We start from the raw sequence: 23,141 nt of genomic DNA, 5'->3' as shown, positions 1-23,141 counted from the left end.
AACTGTTGTATGTATTTGATTCCATTTAACCAATTTTAACTCATCTATATTTTTCTTTTTATGAATAAACCTTTAGATTTTAAATTCTAAAGGATTGACACCGGCGTGATTTGTGAGTAAGATCTGACTTGTATATTGACCTGGGTCTGAGGCTTGGTCCTTCGGGATCGGGAGAACCTTTTTTGTTTTACTGGGGTATTGGTTTTCATAACCATTCATCCCCATAAGGAGTGGTGCTTGTGGTGAAACTTGGAAACTGGAGTGTCTGAGGGAATTGCTTGTATGACTTCTGGTTAGCAAGTGGGGTAAAACCAAAGTCCTCTCTGTTTGGCTGGTTTGGTGTGCCTTAGTAGTGAAGGACTCCCAGCCTTGGGCTGTGACTACCCTGCTCTAACCAATTGGTCCTGAATTGATATTCTTAATAGTGTCCTGCCAAAGGCCACTTTGTTAACAGTGGCCAACTTCACCATATGGGGGCTTCCTTATAAAAGAGAACCATTACTTAGAACCTGTGTCCCTGCTCCGTGCCCAGTTCAGTGATCTAAAGAGTGTGAACGCGATATGTGTCCCTCAGGCTCTGAGCCCAATGAGGAGATGTAGGACTCCTATCAATAATGGAGATACTCCATAAATTATGACAATAAGATCCTTATGTTGCAGAATATTTCAAACTCAATGAAGTCTACCTAGTTGGCAAAGTTTAACCCTAAATTTGGTAATGGGAATGCTACTCAATACCTAGAACTGGAACAGTCTTAAACCAAATAAAATTAAATGTCAGGAATGCTGACTCCCTGTGCCAAAAGAATATTCTAATCTGTAATAACTACAGAATGCACTGAACTATAAGATATATGTTTACAGGTTGTATTTTGAAAAAATTAGCAAATAAAATGCAGTAACATTCAACACTCCCTAGAATGTTAGCAGTTCCAATAAGTAATGCCACTACCTACATACTTATGAAAAACTAGACAACTGTTATTACTTCATTATTATACTTGGAAACTTCTCCTTAAGTTAGCTAGAATTGTCAGATACTTCTCAAATAACTTTAAAAACAAACTAGCACAAAACAAGTGGCCAGTATTTAAACAATCGGACTTGCTTTAGGCAAAAAGCCTACTCATCACATTCAGCCTTTTTGAAATGCAAATTTGACATGTTATAATCTCCTCTGACAAACTAAATTCCTTGATTTTGTATTGCAATGAAGTACTTAATTAGTAAGCGCTATGCAGCTTTTAACATAAAAAAATCCCACTAAGTTTTAAGTGAACATATTTTACTCCCTTTTTAAAATGCTAACACTGTAGAGTACTTCTTTGTGTGATATCCTCAGAGAGTTTCTATTTAGGTATTTTTTTAAAATAAGGATCAAATACCATCTAATACATTGCTTTGATATGGTTTATTCCTTAACTGGAAAGCAATAGTAACAAACCTAAAGTAGAAACAAAATATTTTTACAAATATATTTGTAATTCCACCGAAAAATGAGCTACATCAAATAGCAAGAATGTCAACACTTACAAACGCCACTTCCCTAGACACCCTAACGTGGAACAGGTTACTGAAAACTGGGAGCTGGAGTACAAATACTTGTACTGTGCTCAGTCTGAGTCCTGTGTGTTGATTTGGAAGCATACTTATGAAGTTTCTTCTCCGAAACTGCACAAAGAAAAATAGGCTAAAGTAACCTCTGCTTCATGAAAAGATCAGATGTAACCTGTAGGCGTTCTCTGTCATGTGGTAACAAGCTGTGCAAGACAAAAATGTAACTTAACCTCTCTGAGAGCAGCTTATTTGTTAAATTAACCCTTCACTGTCAGGATCTGTGGAATGCCATGATATACAAGCAATTTGCATTAGATGCAACTGAATATCAAAGCCCCCTATAATGTAACAAGTTTTATTCTATTCGAATATTGCTAAATTAAACTCAGAAGGGACCAGAAAACCACCACATTGGTTAAACTACAATATGGTCATATCAACCTCTTCCACAAAAGGAGAAGAAAAAAAAAAAGAGACCAAATACTTAAAAAAAAACCAAACACAACACCATATTAACTAAAAAGTACACTTCAGTAATTGTAAACTATTGTTACTCTTGAAAAACTAGATAAAACCTATTTCAGTGTAAAAAAATATATAATATCTTTAGCCTGTTTCCCTCTCTCTCTTGTAGAGTCAGTTTCTTCCATTTGTATGGGACTTAGCAATGGAGGAAGAGAACAATTTTTTAAAGACAGAAAAAAAAACCCTACAAAAATCAGCAATGAGCCTTGAGCGCAGATATAAAATTTGAGATTGACTAAATTTCTATTTGACAATGTCTCTTCACAGATTATTAATACTCTCAATTGTAGAAAAATTAATAGAACTACTTACTGTGATTTTGATAGCTTTGTTCAGAACATTTACCCATTCTACTAGGTCTTGCTGATCATTGGCTTGTAGAAAATACTTTCTCATCCCCGCGTTCATAACTGTTAAGATATTAGAAAGTAATTAAATTTCACCGAAAAAATAATTGAAATCAGATAGTTTAAATACTCAACTTGGATTATTCCATCTGCCTCCTCTATGCAACACTGTCACAGAAATCATCTCATGAAACTTTCAGCTACGTTAAGTTTCTTATTTTACACTTAGCTAGATAATTTTTCAGATATGAATTGTGTTTTTCAAAAACTTTCCAGTTAAAACTTTACTACCCAACATAGAAATTGCTGTAAAAAAATGGCGATGAAAAAACCTTGCTTTAATAAGGGGTCGCCATCTTATGCAGTCCCTCCTTGACTCAGTTTAGTCTAAATTTCACACTACATCCAGCTTTCATGCTTGTTAGAGTTTGGGTATTTCTCTTTCCAATCCTTTGACCAATTATCTCTGGCAACAAGTTCTCCTCCCCCAACTATTCTTTTGTGTTAAGCACAGTATCCCACCTGGACTAACCTGTTTGGAGTTGGGATAATCTCAAACCTACTAAGCGCAATCATGCTGAGGGTGAACTATTACTCCCTAGCTATCAGTTTTTAATGACTTCGAATCACTCTTTTGGATTTGTCTATTGTACTATTGGAGAATTGATACACAATTTGAATTGTTAATCTGTCAAGGCATGTTAGCTCCACATTTCAACATTACTGCTCCCCATAAAATGGCTTATTTCTCTATGAAGTAGGATTTTCCACTGGATGTTTTCCAATCCATCACACAAAGACAGAGTACTGGGTTCTTTTCTAGCTTGCACATAGACGATTACTGGTTATTTCTATTATCAGAGCACCTAGGAGCACTCAGTCATGGACCAGGACCCTATTGTGCTAGGTGCTGCACAAATATGAAAAAAATATATTATAATCTAAGTGTAAGGAAAGAGACAGATGGGTACAGACCAACCAACAGCGGAGCACAAGGAAACAATGAGACAATATTGGTCACCATGGTAAGCTGAGGTCTCATCATAACAGCAGCCTAACTATTGTCATTTTTTTTGTAGGCTTATTGGCAAAGGACAGTTTTAAGGCAGTGATTCTCAAACTTTTGTACTGGTGACCCCTTTCACATAGCAAGCCTCGGAGTGTGGCCCCTCCATATAAATTAAAAACACTTTTTAATATATTTAACACCATTATAAATGGTGGAGGCAAAGTGGGGTTTGCAGTGGAGGCTGAGAGCTTGCGACCTCCCACATAATAGCCTCACGATCCCCTGAGGAGTCCCAGCACCCAGTTTGAGAATCCGTTTTAAGGCAAGATTAGAAGAGTGAGTTAGTTTTGCAGATGTTTACAGGAAGCTTCTCCCAAGCACAAGGGGCTACATCAGAAGAAGCACAATGGTGCTTGTTTGAAAATTTAACAAGTGGGCAATAGAAGCTAGCACCATAGGCCAAGCAGAAGTGGGAATCAACCTTTCCAATACTGAATGAGAGAAGTCATGAAAAGCACTGAAAATGAAAGCCAGTGGAGCATACAGAGTGGAGTGACACTGTCAAAGCAACAGGCTAAAAAAAAAAGGAGCTTTGCAGCAGCATTCTGAATGGATATGAATGGGGCAAGATTACAATGGCTGAAGCCAGAGGAAAAAATGCTGCAGTAATCAAGATAAGGTAATAACCTGAATGAAAGTTTTAGCTATGAGGATGAATCGGAAAGGCTGCATCTTAGTGAAGTTATGCAGAAAGAATCTGCAAGATTTAGACATTGCCTAAATATGAAAACCTAGAAAGAGGTCCGAGTCTAAGATGACATTCAGGTTACGGGCCTGAGTGATAGGCAGGATGGTGATATTGCCCACAGTGACTGAGAAAGGAAGTAGCGGGGAGGACTTAGGGGAGCTTGGTTGTAGCCATGTTGAGCTTGAGCTGATTGCTAGAAATCCATGGGAAAATGATGCGAGACAGGCTCAGATTTTAATTTCAACAAGAGACATGTATCTTAACTGTTGAACTGAATGCATGTGTGTGTATGAGATTTCCCAGAGACAAGGTGCAGAAGGAAAGAACGAAACCAAAGAACCCCTACAGAAAGTTGGAGGAGGATTCTCTGAAGGATATGCTCAAGGAGCCCTTAGAAAAGTAGCAGAACCAGGGGAGGACAGAATTACAGAAGCCAAGGAAGGACAGGATTTCAAGAAGAGCATGGTCGACTGTGTCAGAGGTGGCTGACAGCTAAAAGAGAACAGGGATGGAGTGCTGGTTCTGAGTTTTGGCTACAAAGAGATCACTAGACACTTTGGCAATTGTGTTTTCAATTGAGTGTAAAGGGCGAAAAAGAGATTGAAGAGGGTCTAGGAAGGAATTGGAGGAGAGGAACTTTAGACCAGAGGTGGGCAAACTACGGCCCAAGGGACCGTCCTGCCCAGCCCCCGCAGAGACTTGCCCCCGGCCCCTCCCCTGCTGTTCCCCCTCTCCCGCAGAGCCACGCCACCACACAGAGCGGCAGCGTGTCTGGCTCTGGCTGGTGCAGCAGCCAGACATGCTGCTCTGCTCGGCATGGTAAGTGGTAAGTGGGCTGTGGCCGGGGGATTGTATAAGGGGCGGAGGGCAGTCAGGGGACAGGGAGCAGTTGAATGGGGTGGAGGTTTGGGGGGCGGGGTGGTCAGGGGATGGGGGGGGTTGGATAGGCGTGGGGTTGCAGGGGGCCTGTCAGGGCATGGGGGTGTGGATGGGGTTGGGGCAGTAAGGGGACAGGGAGAAGAGGGCGGTTGAATGGGGAGGAGGTTCTGGAGGGGCGGTCAGGGGATGGGAAATGAGGGGGGTTGGATAGGCGTGGGATCCCAGGGGGCCTGGATAGGGGGTGGGGTTCCAGGGGTTGGTTAGGGCAGGGGATCCCAGAAGGGGGCAGCTAGGGGACAAGGAGAAGAGGGGGTTGGATGGGTCAGGTGATCTGAGGGGGGCAGTCAGGGGGCGGGAAGTGGGAACAGACAGATGGGGGCAGGGGCCAGGCTGTTTGGGGAGGCACAGCCTTCCCTACCCAGACCTCCATCCAATTTTGCAACCCCAACATGGCCCTCGGGCCAAAAAGTTTGCCCACCCCTGCTCTAGACAGTGATTCTAAACAGCATGTTTAATTATCTTAGAGATGAACAGGAGAAGAAGATGGGGAAGTAGATGGAGAGGCAAGTGGGGTCGTGAACGGGTATTTTTACTGGGAGAAACTAAAATATTATTCTATTTACAGGGGGAAAGAGGCAGAGGAAAGTGAAAGATTAAGGAAAATAATCAAGTATGGGATGAGAATAGGTGCTGGGGATATGGGGTCACTGATGCAAATAGGAGGTTTGGAGGAGAAGAGAAGATGGAAAACTTCTGCATCTGTGACTACAGAGAAAGAGGAAAAGGGATAAAGCCATGTTGTATTTTGTCAATTTTCTCTTGATTCTATGCAGATAAAGGAGTGGAAGCAAGAGGGGGATGGTTTAAGGACTGAGTTGATGGTTGTGAAAGAACAGTTGTGATAGTAGGTGTAAGACTGAATTAAGTTGGAGAAGTAGAGTTGCTTAGGTAGCACGATGACAGAACTGAAAGAGAAGAGAACAAATTTGTAATGGAAGAAGTCAGGAACACACAGATTGATTTTCACATTCCAGGTGGACTTCACTTGCAGTTTTAAGTTATGAACTGCATAGATTTCAGATAGAAATCATGAGCCAAACACTGAAAACTATAGTGCCATTTTTACAAAGTTAATTTTCAGAGCATAAGCTTACTTTTATCCCTGGAAGACTAAGTCATGAGCAAAGCACAGCTCTCTCAATGGATATTAGGTGATTACTGGTACAAAGTGATTCACTAGGGTGTTTGAATACACCCAAAACACATTTTAATAAGAAATGCCTTGTGTACAACTTGCTTCCCATTTGTGATTACAAAAATTACTTACATAGAAAATCAGAAAAACATTTAGGTCTCTAGATATTTTTGGCATTGTAAGACAGCACTTCCTAGGCAACATCTTAAAAACCATTGTGAAAAGAATATTTGTAAGGGAAAAAAGCACAATACACACACTAATACACTTAAGGGTTGCAAAACAGTGCGCCTTGCAAATTTTGCCTAATTTAGTAAATAAGCATCAGTCCATTTCCTAAAGGATACAACTCAATTATAATCATCTCTAATTCTGAAAGAAACATTTAAAAAGTAGTATATAAGTCTCCAAAATTGTGAGGCTTTAAATATACTTATGTACATTAAGTAGTTAGCCTTTAAGCCATTATTTTCATATTTACAGTTTGTTTAGAGAAAATTCTCCAGATACATCTGGATCCAGATAATTATCACTGAAGCTATCCAACACTTTCAGTATAGCAAGGTCTACTACCCTCCCAGGCCCTGCCCCCTTCTCTATGAATCTTTCTTTGTTTATAATACCTTCACTATGTGAAAAGACAGTTTTCAAGTAAAGCCAGTTGGCAAAAAAAAGTAAAAAGGATGAATTATTTCTAGAATGTGGTTCTGAACAGACCTCAACACGGCAAAGATACTAACTAGATGAAATACAATTAACTAGAAATAACAATTAAGTTAGTAACTTGAAGGTCTATTTAATACTATTAAATATAGACAGACTAATACAAGTAAGACTGTTCTAATTTGAAAATGTAGCATTTAAGTGACCACTTCAAAGATCAGACTAATATTTCTACTTTTTGTCCTGGGTAAGAAGCATGATCATGAACTGCATGAACTTTAGGGCTATATTTAAGAACTGGTCTTATTTAAACTAAAAGTTTGTTTTTAAAGAAAATATTCAAAGCGTATACAAAGATTCTTATTTTACTATCAGAATTTAGCAGTCTATTGACTCAAGCCAATTCTTATTTTACCTGGCAGTACCAACAATACTAAGATTAATTACACCAAAGGAGGATAAATTACACCTACATTTTCAACAGAGGCTGTGTCTAGGCTGCGCCACAATACAAACTATGGAGATGTGAACTGCAGCAAGCACCAAAGTGCTATGCTATATCTGCTCTGTGTGGATGCTGCTAGCACAAGCCTAGAGGTACCCAGCTCTTGTTGATGTAGCTCTCTTCAAACAAGATTATGTAAAAGCAAAACTAGCTAACTTAGTTCATGCCAGCAGTGTCTACACAGGGTAGTTACAATTCAGCACTTTGGTGTGTGCGCTGCAATTCACATCCCCGTAGTCCAAACTGCAGGGCTATGTAGACAAGCCCAGGGTAAAGGTCAAGGCCAATACCTTAACGTAAGCTACTAATCAGTAGAAGACTATTTATCCGGAAGTAGGAATAGATATGGTTTACATTAAACAAAGGGACTAAAAACTTTAGTGGACCCCATCACATTAAATCTTCACTCAAGATTGAAACCTTAGGCAGAACGGCAAAATCAACGTATTTTCTCATAATGCTCTAGTCCACTGCTGCCCACATTGCTCAGTCAGTAACATTCTTAATGATCCATTACATTTTCACAAGCTGGGCTAAAACTGACAACAGTAGTGTCAACTGTTAATTCACAATAGCCAAGACTGTGGAATGAGATTGTTAAAAATTTGATACAGTAACACACTTGTAGCAAAAAACAAAATTTCCAAACTTCTATTTAAAATATAATTCTCAAAATATTTTCATAATTTAACAGAGCAGAAACAAAATGTGCCTAAGTGTTTTTTGTTTTTCCTTCTTTCTTAATTTACCTGGCAGGACCAACAATACTGTTCAAGACTAATTACACCAAAGGAGGACAAATTACACCTATCTTTTCAACAGAGGCTGTGTCTAGGCTGCGCCACCGTACAAATTATAGAAATGTGAATTGCAGTGCACACCAAAGGCCTCCTTAGAAGGATGCTTTGAGCTGACTGGGTAACACAAACCCACCTTAGAACTGGGCTACATGGTCAGCTGGAAATATCCATGGTGCTGGGAAATCCCCAAGTGGCCCCATAACCTTCAGACTCCAGCATGAAGTGCACAGTTGTAACACTGTTGTGTTCTGGAAGTCTCCAGCCATCTCTTGGGGCTATCGTAGGTAGGTATTAATTGTACAGCAGCCCTGAAGCTTCTCTAACTTACAGAGGGGATTCAAAAGAGCCATCAGCAGTCTCAAGAATTGGGGGAGACACCTTAGTGCTGTCCATCCCCTCAGTTTCTGCACTGAACACAGGTAACTCAGATGTGAGGATTGAGACCAAAGTGCATAACATGCTCTTCAGAAAAGAAATGCACAAATTGTACCTGTCTATTTTCATATTATGTTGTTCTTGTTCAAAAATAGCAGCTTCTAGCTTCAAAGAACTAGTGAGAAAAAATGCATACAGGTGTTTCCAGTGACAGGCCCCAAGATCAACATGAGTTGTACCTATGTAGGGTAACAGGAACTGTGTCTAAGCATCTGAATGTGCAATCTGCTTTTTACAACTGCACACAGTTTGCTACACATTGAGAGGAAGTAGCATAGAGAACTACTAGTTTGCCTTTTGCAGTAGTGTGGATCTATAGCTGTGCTTCCATAATACAAGGAATAGTTAATAGAAAGGGGAAACAAGCTTAACATATACTTTTATCTAGAGTGTTCTCGAAAGTATATCCTAGATATATCTCCAGCAACTAGATATTTATTGAACAGCTGTGTCAAAATATGTCTTTGAATGTAGATATAAGGATAGGTTTTCAGAGAGAGCAGTTATTCATCTCAGTTTTTGCAGAGAACTTTCAAGATCCAGATTGCTTGTCATAGGATTCTAGATGATGATAAATCCTGGACAAATGCCATTTAATACATTAAACAGTGGAAGAAAAGGAGAAATAAATGTGTGCTCTTAGAAAAAGAATCAGAGCTATAAATTCACTTTATGATAAAGGATTAAACTGCCAGTAAACCTAGTAAACAAAATATTTTTCTTAAGCATAGCATTAGCTACCATTAGACAAAAGTTTAAAACATCAGTGAACAATTTGGCAGGCATAGTTAACAATGGTGTGTCTACAATATAGTATATACACAATTTTTTTCTCTACAATACTGATTAAAATAGTTAAGTTACTTGCCCTCAGAGTTGAATTATCTGAGTCAGGTACCCTGAGAACAACCCATCTTCTTTAATTAAATTAGTTTGCCTACTCATTCAAAAAAAGTCGCAAAACATCCCAGTAACAGCTGCCGGCTAGTCACTTGTAGCTCAATAAGTTGCAGTTTTTAAAAAGCCATTAAAAACTCCAAAGAAACCAACATTCTCCCTTTATATTAGGAAGGAAATCAGAAATATAAATAAATTTAGAACAAACACACACTACCGGTAGTACCTAATATTAGAACTGCCGAACATACCCTCATTTCTATTTATTTATTTTTAAAAGAGCAATTTGACAGATGTGTAATACATTAGAACTTACCAAAACAGAATTCTGCCTTTGGCCTTAGCTTAGTTGCATCGCTAACCTAATAAGAAAATTAAACATGTATAATAAATACAGTAAGTGATATTACATGTAATATACACACTAGATATTGTACAAACACATTCAGTTTAAGATTAACAATTCAACATTAGACAGAAACAAAATATATGCTTCTATTCCTTATATTTAAGGACCCAATTCATTCCTGGAAAGTGAAAGCCACTCCTGGACACTTGTTGGGCTTTAGATGCTTGGCAGAATTTAACAAGTGAAGGAAACTATTCTCATATCTCTATTTTAGGATTTTAAACTGCTACTCATTAGTAGGTTTTCAGCATAATGAATGAGAAATCAACAGCAAAGTCCCTACTGGACTTAATGAACCCCAAAAACCTTTTTGAGGTAAAAAAATCTGGAATAAGGATTTTGTTTTTGAGTTTTGATTTTATTAACCACCTTCCTCCCCCAATGCATTTCTAGTGTCTCATCACCATAACACTCCTTTCACCGCAAACCTGATTTGTGCACCTTTTCAGATTTAGGACTTGAAATTTTAAGAAGAGTTGTGCAATTTAGAGGTGAATGAAGATAGTTGTAAGCACATCTGTGGTAGTGTCCCTGGACATCTACCTACACTTATGACCCAATGTTACCCAAAGTTAACCAGAATACAAAACGACTGGAGAATGGATTGTAGAAGATAGTAAACAAGGAAAGTAAAGGTATCAAGAAAAATTGGAGAGAGGAAGAACAGGAATGAGATGTATGGACATGAGAAGGCAATTCAATTTTCCCATTCTTGTTATTTCTTACAGGGCATTGTAACACTTTCCATCAATCTAACCTCAAAATTTGCTCCCTTCTGCTCCATATTTTCTATGAATTTCGTAGAGTACTTTGCACCCCTACATGTACACTTCTATCCCGATATAACGCTGTCCTCGGGAGCCAAAAATCTTACCGCATTATAGGTTAAACTGTGTTATATTGAACTTGCTTCGATCCGGCGGAGTGCACAGCCTGCCTCCCCCTCCCCCCGCAGCACTGCTTTACCGCGTTATATCTGAATTTGTGTTATATCGGGTCACGTTATATCGGGGTAGAGGTATATTTCGTTTCTGATTACGTTGTTTCTAGAAGTTTCCTGCGTTGGCCTTATTTCCAGTCTGAATTTGGCTTGCTTCAACATCCAGTCACTGGTTCTTGTTATACCTTTATCTGCTATATTGAAGAGTCCATCAAAATTTTTGTTCCTCATGTAAATACTTACAGACTAATCATGTCATCCCCCCCCTCATAACCTTCTCCTTGTTAATCTAAATTGATTGAGTTCCTTGAGTCTATAAGATATGTTTTCTAATCTTTTCATCCTTCTTCTAGCTTGTCTCTAAACTCTCATCAATTAAAATTATTCATTAAGGAGTTCTGGCAATTTCATAAAATCATAGCTGCTAATATCACCAAACTCTACTGATAGAATTACAGTCTTACATATAGACTAGAAATATATCACTTATAAGTCAACTGACATACCTTTGAAATGTAAGTAAGTTTAATAGCTCCAACAGGTGGAGAGCCAGAGGGAAGGTTCTATATTTAAAAAACAAAAACAAAAAGACAATAATATGGTATGAAACTAAATTATCCTCCTACCACATAACATGTTCAATATATATGCATCAAATACAAGGAAGCTAATCAAAGCTTCATGAAAAAAATTCTATTCAGTTGCATTCACAATACAACATTCAACACAATGTATGCTTTAACAGGATTTAAACTATTTGGTTTCATTTATTAAACAAACATCTGGTAATCAACTAAAACTGAACGGTTGCTGGAAATAATGCTGGTGTTAATTGTTTCAGAGGTTTATGTATTTTACTATAGGAAAAAGGATTCTTGCACGTTTGCATCCAGGAAATCCTCCTAAAAGCACTTTTTCCTTAACAGATGTTGAGTCAAGATGATGGCATCTTATGTATTTTAACAGAAAAGAGACATACATCCACTCCTTAGCTACCTGCAAGGATGCTTCCCTTATGTAATAGCACTTTCTAAAACGTATTAAATATCCCAGTCTCTTGCAACAATACTAAGAGAACTGGAGGAAAATGGGAGGTATACAAGTTCCTTACCAGCAATGTTAAGCCTACAATCCTGATTACAGTTTGGATTGTGACAGTCTCTTGAAACTAGACACACACAGGCCTGTTAGCATATTAACATGTATTTGTGTTTTTTTCATAGCAAGTCTATAGCTGGGAACTGCAATTTAAAGGAACAAAACAATTATGTATGGTTTACTGCATTCAGTGGTAAAATATGGTCAACTTTCTATTTAATTTGTTTCCAGTGAAACTTATTGTGCATCTCTTTATTTTACCATCTTCAGTTTCAGTTCACTTCTGTTCCATAATAGGATATTTTATGTTAAAAATACATAGGTATGGACGAAGAGAAAGAAACATTAACAAGAAATGCTGTCATGACCTATTTTGGGGGAAAAAAATGGAATGAAGCCATGTTTGTCATATACACATTTCCCTATATTTATTCTCCTCCCACCACAAATTCTGACTCAGGATAGTCTTTTCTAACTTGCGCTGTCACTCACTCTCCTACCCTTGCACATCCACACACAGTTTCAGTGTTTTACCATACACCTAGTAACCAGAAGACTAAATCTACTAATCAGATTCTGATAACAAATGAGGAATGCCCAGCGCAACTTCCATATAAAATACCTTCCCCTCCAAAAACTCTTGGAAAAAGGGACAGTGCTGGAATCCTTACTGTGCACTGTTCTGAGACTCTCATTTCATTGGTCTCTAGCTAAACAATAACTGAATCTAGAAGCTCCTCTCCCCCATTCCCTTCTGTTTGCTGGAAAGGAGCAGTACTCTTTGTTCCCCTTTCCAATTCCAGAGCCTCTTGGATGGTGCAAGGCAGACGGTCTGTTATCTACCTCTTCCTTCAGCCTCTTGGCTACTGCAAGTACTATTCTCCACTACTCTCCTTTCCACCTTTGCCTCTAACTCTTCCTTCACAGTGGAAGTCTTCATTGTGTGCCCTGCAGCAGTTTTCTGAAACAGCAGTGTAAAATTTATTTTTCTTGTGATAAGACTGAACAGTTTTTACTCTGCTGCAGATCCAACAGGTCTAAGCAGTGGCAAGGACACAAAAGTAGATTTGCAGGCTGAGGAAGACATAATACTTAACATTTATTCACATTTGAAAGATTCCTTGCAACCATAAGGGCTAGAAACTTTACATTCTGCAGAAATTGACAGTGAACCAAGAAAGCATCCCTCTTTCTTTTTTGAGCCTGTGTGAGGCAGGACAGTTTTCATCCCAATGTACAGTAAAAGCTATTTTATCTGACACTTTACCAACCAGAAAGCTCTATAAACCTGCATTTCTGATCTTCATTGAAATACCAGCTTATAGTCCAGTTGGAGTGGGGCTGGCAGGGGGTTAGGGCACAGGCTCTGGGAGGGAGTTTGGGTGCAGGAGGCGGCTCAGGGCAGCAGGGTGGGGCACAGGAAGGGGTGTGGGATCCAGAGGCTGCTCAGCTCGAGTGGCTCCCCACAAGCAGCAACCTGTCCCGGCTGCTCCTAGGTAGAGGTGTGGCAGGCAGTTCAGCGCCCTGTCCCTGCCCTCCACAGCTCCCACTGGCTGGGAACACTGGCCAATGGGACCTGTGGGCGGTGGAGTCGCAGCAGGTGCTGCCCCTCCACCTAGGAGCAGCTGGGACAGGTTGCTGCCACTTCCAGGGAGCCACCTGACATGAGTAGCCCCAGATCCAACACGCCGCATCCCCTCCTGTGCCCCAAACCCCTGCACCAAGCCCCCTCCCACACGCAAACTCCATTCCAGAGCTGGCACCCCACACCCCTTCCAGTACCCCACCCTCATCCCCACACCCCCTCCTTCGCCCAAACTCCCTCCCCCTCTTAGTTAACTGGCATTTTTCACTTACTGGCACCCACTATTCCCCCAACATACCAGATAAAACAGTTTTTACTGTATTCTGCTTTTACAGCCTATATTTTGGAATAACAAACTCTGTGTACAGATGCGCTGCTAAACATGGTCTTAGGATCATTCATTTCCTAGAATATCCGAGTACATTTACACAATGGAAAATACAACCTTCTCTGCATATACTTAAAGGTGTGAGTGGAAAAGACCCCTGTGCAACAGAGGTTATGCTTAGGGCCCTACCAAAGTCACGGCCATGAAAAATGTGTCATGGACTGTGAAATAAGCCCCCTTGAAAACAGATCTCCCCATGCTACCAGCTCGGGTGCTCCTAGCTGCAAGCCTTGGCCAGGCTGGAGAGGGACATGACTTGTCCTTCCCCTGGATGGCCTCTCGAGGGGAGATCAGACCCATCTCCAAGTGCCTCTCCGTGCTTCAAGAAGCTCTGGGGCTGGGCAGCAGCCCCAGAGGTTGCTGTAGCTGGAGGAGGCGGGCCCCATCTCCCTCTGCTGCTGGGAGCACCTCAGCTGGGGGCTCCTAGCTGTGAGTCCAGCACCAGGCTGCGGAGGGACAGGATGGTGAGTGCGCCTGATGCCAGGGCCTGCTTCATACAAGCTCTTTGAAGTGGCCTCCACAGAGCAGCTCTGCAGCCATTCTACAGCTCAAGAAGAATCAATGAGTCAATTTTTAACTTCAGTCAAAACCCCTTCATCTGTGTGTGAGTACTAACCATAAGAGAACACAAATACCTGAGTGAAACACTAAAAATAGAGCATATGTATCATTAAACACAAATTCTGAAGAGCTGCACTTTTCACAACATTTCTGCATGTTTCCGTTGATGTGACTGGGACATAACCACAAAAGGCTAAGAGGAAAGGAACAGTTGTACTCCCCCCATTAATGTAAATCATCTGAAAAAGCTCTATTTAATTTCTAGAAGTTATTTCCTCTTTTTCACCTATAATTTCTGATTGCCTCAGCCTTAAATCACTTTGATCTATACTGCACTCTCCCGATTTCATTTATGGTTTTGGATATAGCAAGATTCCACAATATTTCAAATAGCATAAGAATATTTGCATGGCACAATTTAGTTTAGCTGATTTATACTCCATGCCTTAAATGTCTCAATACCATGTTTGCTTTTTTAAAATGGTTTTCTTGTACTGTAGAAGACACATTGGTACCACATACTGTGCAAACAGCTTGTAGTTTCTAAATTTTATTTAGATTTATAAAACTTTTCCAGATCCATATAGTGTGGATGCTACCTCTCAAAGCTGAAAGTATGAGCTACAATTTTGCTTTTCAAGTGGCTGATTGCGCTAATGAGAAATAACTGTTGAACTGCTCAAAAGCACAAGCAATGGCAGTAAAATTACACAACCACACAGAAGTAAAATGTGAAGTAAAAGAGCTGTGTAGTTAAACCAGAGTGAGTATTGGCAATTTAAATTCACAAAAAGCAGCCATGCCACCAAAGCTCGGCTTCTAGTGCCACTTTGGTTATTTTAATAGACAACACTAAGTTTTGCTATTAACATTCACAAGTAATAACAAAAACTAAAGAGAATTAAACCCGCTGGAACTTAAGTTGAGCTCCCAGACTTAAGACCAAATGCTCATGTATGCAAGTAGTTCCACTAACTTCAATCACATTTTTTGAGAGTGTCAAGCAGAAATAAAAATTTCATTTTAAAACATGCCTAAAAATCTTTCTTCTGTATTAACCTTCTAAAGCCCAACTTTAAGATCTCATAATTCTGAACAACAGTTAACACAACTCTCACCAAAACATTTCACACAACAGCTTTAAAATATGGTGCAATTATTTCTTACCAAGCATCACAAATCCCAGGATTCTTGGTCTTGGCACAAAAATGAAGCAAAATTTTAAAAGTACGTATTAATCATTTTTTTTAAACCTACAGAAATCTCATTACTGATTTATATCTTTTTTTAAAGAGATAAATGAAGAGGTTTTTTTGGGGGGGGCATGAGCAGAGGTTAAACTACAATGTTTATAACTAATCTTCTACAGATGAGGTTGGTACAAACATTTGGTACGAAGACTGCTACAAATTTCAACATATATGGATACACAATGCATCCAGATGTGTGTTCATCTTGAAAATATGGAATCAGAGTTAAGAATTTAGTAACTATTTTGCAATTTCATAACACCTTTCATCTAAGGATTGCAAGTCATTTCCAAATAAACATCAACACCTCATTAAGAAAGGCAAGTATTAAAACTGAAAAATGTACTAGCCTAAGGACACAGTACTTCAATTATATAAGTCCTAAACCTGCGCCAACACTAGTTTGAGAGACCAACAGTTTTAAGGTCCAGAGACAACTCTAGTAGCATTATTTGAGCATCATCCATTGCCAGAAGGATGACATCAAATATCCATCACAACATTACTACATTTGTAAACAGCCTTTGATAATATTAACTGTTAGGTTCTGTCACACTTGCAAACTACAGCACAGGTAACACGCCTGGTTTCTCTATGCCCATCTTGCTTGACACACATAGATGGAGGTGCTGGTAACTACTTTTCTTCATTGAAGGTACTCTTCTGCGGGTTCTTCCGGGGCCCAGCTTGTCACCTCTGTCAATATGTATATGAAGTTGTTAGGAAATTCAGTAAAGGAGACATGGGTTGAAACATCTTTAATATGCTAATCACACACAGCTTTATATCTCCATGTCACCTGATCCACCAGGAGTGGCTGATTGTACTGCTCAGCATCTGGGAGAGACTGGGGTATAGATGACTGCAAACTGTCTGGACTGTGTCCAGGCCAAGACTACTTGGCTACTATAAAACTACAACTGCTGGCTGGTTGGGGAAAACCAGCAAAGAATACAGCAGAAAAAACATCAGCTCCTTCAAGTGAAGGGTATGTGTCTGCCATTTATGATTAGGGGGCTAGGGCAAATGATTTACGAGGAGAGGCTGAGGGACTGGGCTTATGTAGTCTGCAGAACAGTGATGGGGAGGGAGGGGATTTGATAGCAGCCTTCAACTACCTGAAGGGAGGGTTCCAAAGAGGATGGAGCTAGGCTGTTCTCAGTGGTGGCAGATGACAGAACAAGGAGCAATGGTCTCAAGTTGCAGTGGCGGAGGTCTAGGTTGGATATTGGGAAAAACTTTTTCACTAGGAGGGTGGTGAAGCACTGGAATGGGTTACCTAAGGAGGTGGCGGAATCTCCATCCTTAGAGGTTTTTAAGGCCAGGCTTGACAGAGCCCTAGCTAGGATGATTTAGTTGGTGTTGGTCCTGCTTTGAGCAGGGGGTTGGATTAGATGACCTCCTGAGGTCTCTTCCAACCCTAATCTTCTATGGTTCTATGTATTGGGTTTGCAATCTGGGAATCTGGTTAAAAACTTCAAGCAATTAGAAAAGTAAGAATCCAGGGGAAGATCATTTATTTCAGAAGCTCCTCTTGCAACTTTAATCCATGTCTTTGTTATTTTGATATCAGACTACTACAATATACTGTCCATGGGAACACATCTTAGATCAGTCTAGAAAATGTAGCTGATACAGAATCTGGCAGACTGCTTGTGAAACAGTGAGTCATTCTGAGAGCAAATTGAACATACCTCATCTATAGTAGTGGCCTACTGTTTCCTGGATTGATTTTGAGGTATTGGTTTTGACCAATGAAGATATAAATGGTTTTGGACCTATTTAAGAAACTACTTTTTTCTTCAGGAGACACTGCCACAGTTGCAGTCAGCAGAAGTATATGAGTTAGAATTTCACTGGTATAAGAGAAGGGGCCACTGGTAGGATATTTCACTATTTTTGGCTATACTCACATTATTCCCAGGGTAGCGCGCGCGCACACACAGTTTTAGAAAGAATGTTACGTACTTATCGTAAATTTAATAATTTGCCAAGCATGCCCAGAGTTTGGAATGGTTGCTCTTATGTAATAATTCAGATCTCAAATATTTCTAACTGAGGATTAGTTCTGAAAGTTACATTTTATTTCCTTAGTTTTGTGGTGGTATGTCATTTATTTCTAGCCCTATTAATTTGCAAAACAAGCCTTAAAAATATAATTCAATTAGTTCTCATTAACAACTTACCCTTCCTCACACACACCGATTTCAATTTGATTTTAGGGCCTGTGGTTTCAGACCATTAGAGGCAGAAAGCAGAAAACTGGTGTAACGGCATAAATCACTAACCTATAATTCTAAGATGAGATATTTTATTTTAAAACAGTCTAATTTCAGTTGAGAAAAGCAAGAGGGTAATCAAGAGTATAATTTTAAAAGCTATGGTTTCATTAAAAATACTGAAAATTATTTTAGTTAGTGGATGTTAATTCTATAAAATCTGAAAAGTGCTGTGAAACTGAAGTTTTAACAGTTTTTATATCTGAGCTTTAAAGTTTCTCCAAGCCTTAGTCCTGGACCATAGACAATCAAGGAATAAAACTTGTTCAACATAGAAAAAAGGCACCATAATGATAGATGTGCATGAGTATACAGTATTATCCAATAAAAATTGGCTTTGATTTCAGGAGTTTTCTGAACTTATACCTATATTTCAAATCCCTTATCTATGCCATTACAATGGATGGTACACTGACCTCAAGCATCTGCTTGAATTTTCCAGGCGTGACTGTGAACTCCAAATGCTAACAAAATTATTTAAGCTGTGAAACATTAATTACAGTTTTCCCCTACAAATAAAGGGTTTCAGAGAGTAGCCTAATCAAGGAAGTGGGATACAAGTGATTTAGCTACGTATTAATATTTTACTTTAAAAATTTTTCCTTAGAGCTGCAAATTCGATGAAATTCATTCTGAAACCCTCTTCCATGTATACAATAGATTTGCTTTAGGTCAAAAAAAAATATTTGACTTCTGGTAACTTCCACAATTTTATTCCAGATGTCATCGTACCTGTGGATTATCCATGTACCATACCAGATTGTCTTCCTTTGTGTCCAGGATAAAATACCTCCGCAGAAACTTCCCACTATTCTCATTTTCTTCAATGTCTAGGAAACCACAAATGCGATTCTGACGATCCACATAAGGCATTTCTAAGCCTGAACATTACACTGCAAAACAAAAACAATGATTAAAACAAAAAGTTTACTTTCACTGATTATAAGACTGGTCTGTACATTTCGAGCACAGCTTCAACTACTAGGAGCATTTTCAGGAAAGAAGCTGCCACATAGGAACAGATCAAATTAAGATCAAGTGTTTTTCCTACCACAGGAGTAACTTTTATACATTTCTTAGAAATATAACTATTAAGTACATATGTTTTATATACCCTGAGTTCAGAACCTTGGTATGTGTGTGTTAAATGCTGGCGAAACACCATGCCTATTAGTTTACACAAGATCAGCATAGGATAATCAAAAATTCTTTCACTGATTTGCACAAAGGGTTAGATAACAGATTTACATTTCTTCTCACTTTTAACAATAGGTCTTTTGCCGTTAAAAAGTTATTTGTCAGCAGCCCTACAGTCTGAGATAGCTTATCATATTCTGTTTAGGGAAAACGAGGAGTCCTTGTGACACCTTAGAAACTAACTTTGGGCACAAGCTTTCATGGGCTATAACCCACTTTACCAGATGCACGGAGTGGAAAATACAGTAAGCAGGTATAAATATACAGAACACAAAAAGATGGGAGTCGCCTTACCAAGTGGGGGGGGGGGAGTCAGTGCTAATGAGGCCAATTCAGTTAGAGTGGATGTGGCCCATTCCCAAAAGTTGACAAGAAGGTGTGAGTATCAGAGGGGAAATTATTTTTTGTAGTGACCAAACCACTCCCAGTCTTTATTCAGGCCTAATTTGATGGTGTCAATTGGTGAGCAACTACACACCACACAACAGAAACACTAACGCAGGAACCAACCCCTGCAACAAACCCCATTGCCAACTCTGTCCACATATCTATTCAAGGGACATCATCATAGGATGCAACCACATCAGCCACACCATAAAGGGCTTGTTCACCTGCACATTTACCAATGTGATATATGCCATCATGTGTCAGCAATGCCCCTCTGCCATGTACATTGGACAAACGGGACAGTCTCTACACAAGAATAAATGGACAAAAAACAGATATCAAGAATTGTAACAGTACGAGAGCACTTCAATCTCCCTGGACACTCAACAACAGACTTAAAAGTGGCCATTCTTCAACAAAAAAGCAGCTTCAAAAATAGACTTCAATGAGAAACTGCAGAACTGGAATTAATTTGAAAACTTGACACCATCAAATTAGGCCTGAATAAAGACTAGGAGTGGCTGGGTCACTACAAAAAATAATTTTCCCTCTGTTAATACTAATACCTTCTTGTCAACTGCTGGGAATAGGCCACATCCACCCCAACTGAATTGACCTTGTTAGCACTGACCCCTCACTTGGCAAGGCAACTCCCATCTTTTCATGTGCTGTATATTTACACCTGCTTACTTTATTTTCCACTCCATACATCTGATGAAGTGGGCTATAGCCCACGAAAGCTTATGCCCAAATAAATTTGTTAGTCTCTAAGGTGCCACAAGGACTCCTTGCTGTTTTTACTGATACAGACTAACATGGCTACCACTCTGAAACATGTTTAGGGAAAGGAAATTCAGATGAGGGGCTTCTGGGCAGCTATCTTTATATATGAAACTCTTGTACAAAGCACACCAATTTCAGCCAAAAATCAGAAATCTTTCACTCTTGAATATTACTAAAAGGTGAGGGAGATTAAGTATCCATGAACAGCTATAGGTAGTTATGCACACACTATGTAAACCCAAAACTAAAATCTTTGGCATTGATTTGTGATGCCATCATGTGTTTTTTTGGAAAATCAGCTCTGAATCTTTATTTATACTGCTGACCACCTGTTCCCATTTTGTCTGCTTCATCTTTTGCTGCTCCATCTCACTTACAGACCATTGCATCATCCTCTTCTGCTTTTATGCTCAGGAGCCAGGAAAGTCACTGGCTCTTAAATATGACACTGTAAGCAAGCAAGTTTCCATCCTTTTGGAATAGTGGTCTAAAAATCCAAGTAAAATCAACATTAAAAATTCACATATGAAAGCTTGCCTGATGTCAATATATTTTAAAGCAGGATGCTAAGCAGTTATAGTCTTGCATTATGCTTTTATACTTTGTAAGGGACAGTACAGATTAAAAATACCAATTTTAATTAGCATCGCAACTCTGTACAATTAAGTTTAGGTATATAAACTTATTCACCAATGGGAGCTTTCAGACTGCTCTACTGAGCAACATGGTGAAGTTTACGTTAAAAGTTTATTAGAATGTCATCCATTTTTTCCACTGCTTATATCCTTGTCTGAAAGTCATCAGGTAGTCTCTCTCTCTCTCTGTTTATATTGGGACAGGGGGAGAAAAGGTGTGTGTGTGTGTGTGTGTGTGTGTGTGTGTGTGTGTGTGTGTACGTACGTACACACTCCTACTCATGCATCGTGGCAAGATATGAGGTACTTGTAGTCACATTTTTAATTACATATTTATATTTGGGATCACCTGCTTGGGTGTGATTATCTAGTTTCCAATTTCAGTATGCCACTAAACTCTTGTCACCATGTACGCTAGTCCATAGTTTTATTCACTTTAAGTCAGAGAAAAATAAACCTAATTTTTATCACTGCCATCTCATTAAAAAAAATGAACATACTAGGAATACTTAAAAACTGAGAAAAATGGCAATGAATTTAAAGATGGTCAATGAAACTTAAGCTTTTAGCAAGCAGAAACCTGGAAGGAAATGAAATATCAAGGGGTTGAGTCATCTTATAAAAAAACTAGATAAAAATAATGTACCTGCTAGCTAAGGAGTTAGACTGCAAAATTGTGAAATGGCACATTTTACTTGGTGATATCTGAGATGTTTCTTCCATAGTTTTTCTGAGGACATCATAAGGAGTTTAAACCCTTCATCTAGAAGTAAGCTGCCTCATTTTCCCAAAAGGAAAATTACTGTGTATATTTAAGGCAGCGGTTCTTAACTCATGGGCAGCATGCAGCCCAATTAGCACACAGCTATGTACCAGCTCAGCTGTATGCTAAAGGCCGCAGGCCCTGGGCAGAGTCCAGGGTCCTGGCTGCCCCCCAGCCCTGGACCTACTCTGTGGAGGGGTCTCTCGGCAGAGGGCACTGAGCATAGGGGCGGGGGGGGGGGGGGGACGAAGATGGAGGGGCAGATAGATGCAGCGGGGGAGGGGGCACTATGGTTCTCAACCTGCAGCCCAAGTAACACTCTGTGGGCCGCATATGCAGCCCACATTGATAAATAGGTTGAGAACCACTGATTTAAGGCAATTGACAATATTGTAGAATTTCAAAAGCTTAAATTAAATAGTCAAGGAAATACTAGACTACTGTAAGACTAATATTTGCTCAAGCAGTGTATAATTTACATATCAACATCTCAGGCCAGAGACATAGTATGTGTGGCTGATATGACTAACTGTGGAAACAGATGTTTGCTAGTTCTTAAGACAGCCTCATCTAGTAACCATACTGTTAACAGTTCACACACAAGCTCTTGGGATCATTTTAGAGTGGGGAGATGTTTCTCTGCTGCAAAAATAACTAAGTAATGGCAAGATCAAGTGTGTCTGTTATATAAATTGTGTCCATAATTTGGAAACACTTAGCAACAGATATATTTTAATTTAAATAAAGCAGCAGCTTTATAATATGGAGGTGTCCTGTCCTCCTAAATTTCACCATTTATACCCTCTAGAAAATTGTGTGTCGCACTATTGGCACAATTACAGCTTAACTGTTTGCTAAGAAGTACAGGCACACCAGAGAAATGGGATGTCTATAAAAAGAAAATATTGGAATGGTAGCTGATTTCCTGTCAAAACAGGTTGAAACTCTATTCTCTGCAGAGACTCCATAGAAACTGAAACAAGAAAAACTGAACCCATTTTTTCCAGCAAGGCAGAGAATGAAGTTTTAAAAGCCCATATTTGAGATCTGCTAAAAAAAAAAAAATAGAATCTTCAAAGAAAATTGTTTCCTATTACATTTTTAAGAGGATACAGAAGAACAGCAGTAGAATGGTTGATGAGATGATCCAGAACTGACTTCATAAAATCCATAGCTGAAGGTTTTAAACAGTAATGGGCTGTTAAAACAAATATTTCTGAAACTGCACATAAGTATGAACAGTTCCCAAAGAGTCCAATAATGCTAAGATTTATTCACACACTGAACCTGAAGTATGTGATTAGTT

At 39.3% G+C, this 23,141-nt stretch overlaps 1 protein-coding gene across 4 annotated transcripts in view; it reads right to left on the bottom strand.

Annotated features, from left to right (window-relative positions):
* Positions 1–23,141, bottom strand: part of PLEKHA1 (pleckstrin homology domain containing A1) — an 87,436-nt gene that overhangs the window by 44,711 nt on the left and 19,584 nt on the right. For all 4 annotated transcript variants that reach the window (XM_039481392.1, XM_039481393.1, XM_039481390.1 and 1 more), the window contains exons 2-5: positions 18,803–18,963; positions 11,416–11,472; positions 9,877–9,922; positions 2,395–2,492 (exon numbers count right to left, since the gene is read on the bottom strand). In XM_039481392.1, coding sequence (XP_039337326.1) covers positions 2,395–2,492; positions 9,877–9,922; positions 11,416–11,472; positions 18,803–18,943 — 342 coding nt within the window. In that variant the 5' untranslated portion in view covers positions 18,944–18,963. The remainder of the gene's footprint in view (positions 1–2,394; positions 2,493–9,876; positions 9,923–11,415; positions 11,473–18,802; positions 18,964–23,141) is intronic.

Source organism: Mauremys reevesii, linkage group 7 (assembly GCF_016161935.1).
Source record: "Mauremys reevesii isolate NIE-2019 linkage group 7, ASM1616193v1, whole genome shotgun sequence".
Classification (NCBI taxonomy): Eukaryota; Metazoa; Chordata; order Testudines; family Geoemydidae; genus Mauremys; species Mauremys reevesii.
This window is presented reverse-complemented; position numbering and strand designations above follow the sequence as displayed.